Source organism: Choloepus didactylus, chromosome 6, assembly GCF_015220235.1.
Source record: "Choloepus didactylus isolate mChoDid1 chromosome 6, mChoDid1.pri, whole genome shotgun sequence".
NCBI lineage: Eukaryota > Metazoa > Chordata > Mammalia > Pilosa > Megalonychidae > Choloepus > Choloepus didactylus.
In genome coordinates, this window is record NC_051312.1 from 53659524 (window position 1) to 53669295 (window position 9772).

General features: G+C 38.7%; 1 protein-coding gene across 1 annotated transcript; it reads right to left on the reverse strand.

Annotated features, from left to right (window-relative positions):
• Nucleotides 1-3558: 3558 nt before the first annotated feature.
• On the reverse strand, nt 3559-4834 carry LOC119536933 (spermatid perinuclear RNA-binding protein-like). The gene has a single exon (XM_037839602.1). The coding sequence runs from the start codon at nt 4612-4614 to the stop codon at nt 3559-3561; it is 1056 nt and encodes a 351-aa protein (XP_037695530.1). The 5' UTR covers nt 4615-4834.
• Between the last annotated feature and the right edge of the window lie 4938 nt (nt 4835-9772).

Sequence of the window (9772 nt, forward strand, 5' to 3'; positions counted from 1 at the left end):
TAATGGAGGAGATGTAAAAGACAATGGAGGGATACAACAGTAGATTTGAACAGGCAGAAGAAAGAATCAGTGAATTGGAAGACCAGACATCTGAATTCACAAACATTAAAGAACAGATGGTAAAAAGAATGGAAAAATGTGAGCTAGGTCTTAGGGAGCTGAGTGACAACACAAAATGCACAAACATACATGTTATGGGTGTCCCAGAGGGAGAAGAGAGGGGGAAAGGGCCAGAAAGAATAACAGAAGAAATAATCACTGAAAATGTCCCAACTCTTATGAAAGACAGAAAATTAGAGATTCAAGAAGTATAGTGCACCCCAAACAGAATAGACCCCAATAGACATACTCCAAGACACTTACTGATCAGATCGTCCAATGTCAATGACAAAGAGAGAATTCTGAAAGCAGCAAGAGAAAAGCAATCCATCACATACAAGGGACACTTGATAAGACTATGTACAGATTTCTCCACAGAAACCATGGAGGTGAGAAGACAGTGGTATGATATATTTAACATGCTGAAAGAGAAGAACTGCCATCCAAGAATTCAATACCCAGCAAAACTGTACTTCAAAAATGAGGGAGAGATTAAAATATTTTCAGACAAACAGACACTGAGAGAATTCATGAATACGAGACCAGTACTACTAAAGGGAGTGCTACAGGCTGATAGGAAAAGACAGGAGAAAGGTTTGGAGAAGAGTGTAGAAATGAAGACTATCAGGAAGGGTAAAAAGAGAGAGAGGAAAACAAAAATAAGATATGACATATAAAATCCAAAAGACAAAATGGAAGAAGAAAGTACTGCCCTTACAGTACTTGCACTAAATGTTAATGGATTAAACTCCCCAATAAAAAGACACAGACTGGCAGAATGGATTAAAAAACAGGATCCATCTATATGCTGTCTGCAAGAAACTTACCTTAGACACAAGGACAAAAATAGGCTGAAAGTGAAAGGTTGGAAAAAGATATTTCATGCCAACAGCAACCAGAAAAAAGTGGGAGTAGCTATATTAATATTGGACAAAGTAGACTTCAAAAGTAAAACAATTAAAAGAGATAAAGGAGGACACTATATATTAATAAAAGGGTCAACTCATCAAGAAAACTTAACAATCATAAATATTTATGCACCAAGCCAGACTGCCCCCAAATTCAAGAGGCAGACACTGAGTACACTGAAAGGAGAAGTAGATAATTCCACAGTAAGAGTTGGAGACTTCAATACACTGCTCTCATCAATGGATAGAACATCTCGACAGAGGATCAACAAGGAAACAGAGATGTTGAATTGTATGATAAATGAACTAGACTTGACAGACATTTATAGAACACTACACCCCAAAACAGCAGGATACACATTCATCTTGAGTGCTTATGGAATATTTTCTAGGATAGACCACATGCTGGGTCACAAAGCAAGCCTCAACTAATTTAAAAATATTGATATTACAAAAACACTATCTCAGATCATAATGGAATGAAGCTGGAAATAAATAACAGGCAGAAGATTGTAAAATTCACAAATATACGGAGAATAAACAACACACTCTCAAAAAACCAGTGGGTAAAGAAAGAAATTACAAGAGAAATTAGTAAATACCTAGGGGCAAATGACAATGAAGACACAACATATCAAAACCTTTGGGATACAGCAAAGGCAGTGCTGAGAGGGAAATTTATTGCCTTAAATGCCTGTATTAAAAGAGAAGAGGGAGCAAAAATTGAGAAATTAACTGTCCACCTGGAGGAATTACAGAAAGAACAGCAAATAAACCCCAAAGCAAACAAAAGGAAAGAAATAACAAAAATCAGAGCAGAAATAAATGAAACTAAGAACAGGAAAACAATAGAGAGAATCAACAAAACCAGAAGGTGGTTCTTCAAGAAAATCAACAAAATTGATGGACCCCTAGCTAGGCTAACAAAGAGAGAGAGAGAGAGAGAGAGAGAGAGAGAGAGAGAGAGAGAGAGAGAGAGAGAGAGAGAGAGAGAGAGAGAGAGAGAGAGAGAGAGAGAGAGAGAGAGGATACAAATAATTACAATCAAAAATGTGACAGGAAACATAACTACTGACCCTGCAGAAATAAAGGAGATAATGAGAAGATACTACGAGCAACTATATGCTAATAAACTTGACAACTTACACGAAATGGACACTTTCTAGAAAAGCATAAACAATCAACACTGACCTGAGAAGAAATAGAAGACCTCAACAAACCAAACACAAGCAAAAAGATTGAGTCAGTCATCAAAAAGCTCCCCAAAAAGAAAAGCCCAGGACCAGATGGCTTCACATGTGAATTCTACCAAGCATTCAAGAAAGAATTAATACCAATCCTGCTCAAACTCTTCAAAAAAATTGAAGAGGACGGAAAGCTACCCAACTCATTCTATGAAGCCAACATCACCTTAATACCAAAATCAGACAAAGATACTACAAAAAAAGAAAATTATAGTCCAATCTCTTTAATGAATATAGATGCAAAAATCCTCAACAAAATACTTGCAAATCAAATCCAGCAGCACATTAAAAGAATTATACACCATGGCCAAGTGGAGTTTATTCCAGGTATGCAAAGCTGGTTCTACATAAAAAAATCAATTAATGTAATATACCACATCAATAAATCAAGGCAAAAGAACCACATGATCATCTCAATTGATGCAGAAAAGGCATTTGACAAAATTCAACATCCTTTCTTTTTTTTTTTTTTTTTTAAGCTCTGTATAATTTTATTTTTATAAAGTTACAGGCAAAATCAAATTAAGTTGTTTAGGATGCATATACAGATGGGAAAGCTATAAAGAAAATCAAGGAAATGATCACTGAAAGCCCTTGGGATGGGGGGGCGGGTTGGTGGGAGGGATAAACAGATAGCTTCTAAGGAGTGATAATGTTCTGTTTCTTAAATGGGATGGTGATTATACAGATTTACTTAATTATTTTTAAACTACACATTCTTTTACTTTTCTATATATGTGCTATATCTCATAATAAAATAAATATAGAAGGAAAAAGAAGAGTCACCTGTGTCAAATGCTGTATTAAAAAAATTGACTAAGATAAGGACGGAAAAACTGACCACTGAATTTATCAACATAAGGGTCACAAGAGGCACTCTGGTAGAGAAGCAAGGAAGAAACCTGACTGGAACAGGCTTAAAAGAGAACAGGAAGTGAGAAAAGGGAGGAAAAAAGTATAGGCACTCTTTCTAAAAGTATTGCTATAAAACAAAGAAAGGGGCTCTGTTGGGGGAGCTATAAAATAAGGCAGGGTTTGCTTTGGTTTTGTCTTTCAGATGGAATATATTATGGCAGGTTTTTAAGCTGATAAGAACCAGAAGAGAGGGAGGAATTGATGCTGATGAGGGGAGAGAGAATTGCTAGAATAATGACCACTAGCAGTACAAGTAGAAAGCTGGGTCTTAAAATAAGAGCCTAGACAGTTTATCCAAAGTCAAGGGAGAACAGGCAAAGTGTATGAGTAGATGCAGATGCAGCTGGGTTGGTAGACAGAATGGTGACGACACGTAGAAGTTCTCTCCTGAATTACCACTTATCTTCTTTATCAGTAACTGACCAGGAATATTTCTGAAAAGGCTTACTGGATGGAAAGGGGTCCATCTCCAAAACTTTATAAATTTGGCCAAAGTCTGATAGTCTGAGTGCATGCTGTGCACTGTGGGTAATATCTCCTTTTTGTTGAACGGTCATATAGCTCAGAGCATCTGTTGGGTCTCGCTCACAAGGATCATGAAGACCAGGACCCCCAGGAAGTAGTATTCCAGATGCCAAACACACCATTACTCGTCTCAAGGCCTCCCCAGCGCCCAAAGGTCTATTACAAGTACCTATAGACTTTTCACATATAAGCTCTAGTGGCCATCCTTTTAATGGTGCCCACGTGGGAACTCTGTTGCACAAATCACGCAGAATACGCAGGACAATTACACAGGATTTTAATCCATTTGCCCTTGCCTGAAACCATCTGGCATGTCGGAGCGATGACAAGGTGTTCAGGCATTTCTGCCTGTCCAATAAATCCGGAGGATCTTTCATCGCAACATTTTCTCCATCTTTCTTCTCCAATTTGTCCCTAATTAGAGGGGAAGTAAGTATCACCTTCAAAGTTAGCGTGGGTTCCTTTGTATTCTGAATTATGATAGATGCCTCATTTACACATTGCTCCACTTGGTATTTCTCTTCTGTGAGTTTCTGAATCTGAATTGGAAGATTATCTTTGACTGTGTTTAACAGGGTCTCTGTGGGTTTGTCTTTGCACATTAAAACCAGCTCCAAGTCCATATCATCTTTAATCAGCAAGCCTTTTGCAACCAGGCTAATCCTCACTACACCACACAATATCCGACCACCTTGATCCTTGGAGTAGTTTTCTACGGCCTCATCTTTCTTCACTTCCGTCTCACCCTCTGTTTTTGTGCCTTTATTTGTTTCATCCAACCAATCTGAGACATGTTTAAGAGCACATTCAACAGTAGACACCATATTCTGAACAGCTTCAAGTTCCTCTGGAGATGGATAGATCATTGAATGTTTTACCATAACATGGCGGTCATCATTGGCAAAAGATCGAATAGATCTCATGGTTTTCTATAGTACTTTAGCTTCTTTTTCCTATCCTTTCCCCTGTTTCTTGTCGTCTTCACTAGACACTGTTTTGTGTGACAGAACCTCCTCATAAGCCTGAGTCCCCTGACAGCTCAGAGTCAATACAGCAAAGATGTTTGAAGACCTGTTCTCTGGAATATACCCGCGCCGCCGCGCTCTGCCCGTGCCCAGTCCCAGCTCCCGCTCCGCCGCCGCCGCCACCGCCACCTCATCCGCCTGCGTCTCCGACTCCTCAGCCCAGTGGCGGCGGCTGTGGCGGCTGCTGCCCTGGTGGCGCTTGCCGTTCGGGTCTCCGCTTCGGTGGCGGCGGCCTCAACATCCTTTCTTGATGAAAACACTTCAAAGGATAGGAATAGAAGGGAATTTTCACAGTTTGATAAAGGCAATATATGAAAAACCCACAGCTAATATCGTACTCAGTGGGAAGAGATTGAAAGCTTTCCCTCTAAGTTCTGGAACAAGACAGGGATGCCCACTGTCACCATTGTTATTCAACACTGTGCTGGAAGTTCTAGCTAGAGCAATCAGGCAACAAAAAGAAATAAAAGGCATCCAAATCGGAGACGCAGAAGTAAAACTTTCACTGTTTGCAGAGGACGTGATTCTATATGTAGAAAATCCAGAAAAATCTACAGCAAAGCTATTAGAGCTAATCAATGAATACAGCAAAGTGGCAGGCTACAAGATCAACATGCAAAAATCTGTAGTGTTCTTATACACAAATAATGTGCAACAAGAGGAAGAAATTTAAAAAAATCCGTTTACAATAGCAACCAAAAGAATCACGTATTTAGGAATAAACTTAACAAAGGCCGCAAAAGACCTATACAAAGAAAATTACAAGATACTGCTAAAAGAAATCGAACAGGACCTAAAAAAATGGAAGAATATACCGTATTCATGGATTGGAAGACTAAATATAATTAAGATGTCAACTCTACCTAAACTGATTTATAGAGTCAATGAAATACCAATTAAAATCCCAACAATTTACTTTGCAGAAATAGAAAAAACAGTAATCAAATTTATTTGGAAGTGCAAGTTGCTCCAAATAGCCAAAAATATCTTGAGAAAGAGGAGCGAAGTGGGAGGTCTCATACTACCTGACTTTGAAGCATATTACAAAGCTACAGTGCTCAAAACAGCATGGTAATGGCATAAGGATGGAGATACCGACCAATGGAATCAAATTGAGTGCTTAGAAATAGACTCGCATCTACAGACAATTGGTCTTTGATCAGTCAGTCAAGCAAAATCAACTGGGACAGAGCAGCCTCTTCAATAAATGGTGTTTGGAGAACTGGATATCCATTTTCAAAAGAATGAAAGAGGACTCCTACCTCACACCTTATACAAAAATTAACTCTAATTGGATCAAAGACCTAAACACAAGCACTAAGATCATAAGACTCTTAGAAGAAAATATAGGGCACTATCTTAAAGATCTTGTGATAGGAGGTGGTTTCCTAGACCTTACACCCAAAACATGAGCAACCAAAGAACAAACAGACAAATTGGATCTCCTCAAAATCAAACACTTTTGTACATTAAAGGACTTTGTTAGAAAAGTAAAAAGGCATCCAACACAATGGGAGACAGTATTTGGAAACCACATACCAGATAAGGGTTTAATATCCCGAGTATATAAAGCAATCCTACAACTCAACAACAGAAAGACAAATAACCCAGTTAAAAAATGGGCAAAAGACATGGACAGACAATTTTCTGAAGAGGAAATACAAATGGCTCAAAGACATATGAAAAATGCTCAACATCACTGGCTATTAGGGAAATGCAAATCAAAACCACAGTGAGATACCCTCTCACACTCACCAGAATAGCCATTATTCAAAAAACAGAAAATGACAAGTGCTGGAGAGGATGTGGAGAAAGAGGCACACTTATTCATTGCTGGTGGGAATGTAGAATGGTGCAACTCTGGAAGACAGTGTGAAGGTTCCTCAGGAAGCTAAGTATAGATTTGCCATATGACCCAGCTATTCTATTGCTAGGTATATACTCAAAGGAACTGAAAGCTAAGACACAAACGGACATTTGTAAACCAATGTTTATTGCAGCATTATTCACGAATGCCAAGAGATGGAGGCAACCCAAATGTCCACCATTGGATGAGTGGATAAACAAACTGTGGTATATCCACATGATGGCATATGATGCAGCTCTAAGACAGAACAAAGACATGGAATATATAATAACATGGATGAACCTTGAGGACATTATGTTGAGTGAAGTTAGCCATAAACAAAGGGACAAATACTGTGTGTTCTAATAGGAACTAACATTAATGAGCAAACTCTGAGAGTTAAAAGCTGATAACACAGGGTACCAGGAGATAGAAAAAGGGTAGAGATCAGGCATTTGATGCTGAAGGACTACAGAAATGTTCGGCAGGATTGATTGTATAGATCCAGAAATAGATAGCATAATACTGTGCAATGGTAGCACAATATCGTAAGTACATGGAACAAAGGTGTCTGTTAGTAAAGCTGAAAGAGGTGGGATAGGGGAATGTATGACATCAGAGGTAAAGACAGATGATGAAGACTGGGACTGTATGACTTGGCAAAAACTGGACTGGCCAATGACTGTAGCTAAATATACAAATATAAAAATGTTCTCACATGTGGGAGAATAAATGAATGTCAACCATGCAGAGTGTTGAAAAAGGGATGGCATTTGGGAAAAAACATAATCAAAGCAAACTGGAGTCTATGGTCAACAGTAACATTCCAATATGCTTCCATTAAATGTAACAAAGGCAATATACCAAAGTTAAATGTGTATGAGAGGGGGATATGGGGGAGGGATGTGGGATTCTTGGTGGTGGTGTTATTTTCTGTCCTTATTATTATATTGTATTGTATTACATTTTTATTTTTCTTTTTATTTTCTTTTTTATTATTCACCAAAAAGAAACCTTTTTCCTAATAATCAATATGTTCAAGTGCTGACTGTGGTGATAAATTTACAACTATGTGATGATGCCATGAACAACTGATTGTACACTGTGGATGGTTGGTTGTTATGTGACTATATCTCTATGAGGTTGTAGGAAAAAATACAAATAGAGTTAAAAGTGCTGGAGAAAACATGGAGTGAGGGATATACCTATTTACTGTTGTTGAGGAGGCAGAATGGTGTAGCCTTTCTGGAGGTCACTGTGGTGGCTCCACAGGAAGTTAAGTATGTGGGGGCCATAAGGTCCTACAACCTCATTATGGGGTGTGTATTTGGAAGGTCTGAGAGCAGAGACATGAATGGACAGTTGTAAATTGGTGTTTACGGAGGCAGTATTCATGATTTGCAATGGGTGGAAGTGGCCTAAGGGTACATTGACTGAGGAACAGAATGGTGAACTGTGGTGTGTGCATACAATGGAATATTGAGCAACTACGAGAAAGAGCAAAGCTGTGAGACACAGAAAGAGTTGAATGGATCCTGTAGACAGCATATTGAGTGAAGTATGCCAGAAACAAAGCAAACACTATAATGCCTCACCAATAAGGACTAACTATAATGTGTAAACTCAGAATGAATCTTAAAGCACAGCGTAACAGGGAAATGATTATTGTAATGGTCCCTAGATTGTAAGCTCTTACAGCAGTCAAATCTATTCCTGAATTGTAATGGCTGTCTACAAACTAAGATGTTGATCCCTTAGTGTATAACCTGATTGGTCTCTGGAACATTGGGTATATGTGTGACACCTGAAACTCAGAGCTAGAGCTTGATATTAATGCACACAGCAACTGTTAAAAATAAAAAAGCTGAAATAGAGCCCAGACTTCAATTAGAGATATGAATAAAGCAGATCTGGTTAAGACTAGAACAAATCAGGCCGATGGGTATAGGTTGAAACTGACTGTGTGTTAAAACTTCAACTTCCATGTGAGACCAAGGGAAGAGATGTTTATTTGGTGTAGGATCTATATTTTCTAAACAATATAACTTCTATAGTCAGTTTGTTCAAACACTACAATTATATGGAACTTTGAATAGGAAGTGAGCTATGGTAGGTCTGTATAGATTAGAATGAAATAGCAACACATCCTAAAGTAATTTGGGTGGAGAATTAAAATATATATTTGGGGCCCTCCTGAAGAGCTGGGGGAGGATGCAGAGGTGTTGGACTTCCTCACTTGGATTGTTGCTGATGTTCTCACAAACGTTGGCGATTGATGGCTTGATGTGCTGAGCTGTCTGTCTTGGGGCTGGCCACTATGAAGCTGGTTGCTGCAAGGAGAGGCTAAACTTGCTTATAATTGTGCCTAAGAGTTTCCCCTTGAGTGCCTCTTTGTTGCTCAGCTGTGGCCCTCTCTCTCTAAGTCACTTTGGCTGGTGATCTCGCTGCCCTCCCCACTACATGGGACCTGATTCCCAGGGGTGTAAATCTCCCTGGCAACACAGGATATGACTCCTGGGGATGAATCTGGACCCAGCTTCACAGGATTGAGAACATATTCTTGACCAAAAGGGATGCGAAATGAAACAAAATAAAGTTTCAGTGGCTGAGAGATTGAGAGAATGGAGTTGAGAGGTCACTCTGGTGGACATTCTTATGCACTATACAGATAACACTTTTTAGGTTTGAATGTATTGGAATAGCTAGAAGTAAATACCTGAAACTACCAAACTCCAACCCAGTAGCCTGGACTCCTGAAGACGAATGTATAACAATGTAACCTACAAGGAGTGACAGTGTGATTGTGAAAACCTTGTGGATCGCACTCCCTTATCCAGTGTATGGATGGATGAATAGAAAAGTGGGGACAAAAACTAAATGAAAAATAGGGTGGGATGGGGATGATGATTTGGGTGTTCCTTTTTACTTTTATTTTTTATTCTGATTCTGATTCTTTCTGGTATAAGGAAAATGTTCAAAAATAGATTGGGGTGGTGAATGCACAACTATATGATGGCACTGTGAACAGTTGATTGTACGGCATGGATGATTGTATGGTATGTGAATTTATCTCAATAAAACTGAATTTAAAAAAAATATGTATTGACTAATGATTGATAGAGAATATATGCAGGGATTAACGGATTTAACTAAAATCACACAATAAGTAAATGATGGATTGCTGAGTAGGTTCCAGCTATCCTGATTCCT

Bases quoted from the DNA above. Each gene is read 5' to 3' on its own strand.
- LOC119536933 (XM_037839602.1), bottom strand. From the start codon at position 4,614: ATGAGATCTATTCGATCTTTTGCCAATGATGACCGCCATGTTATGGTA.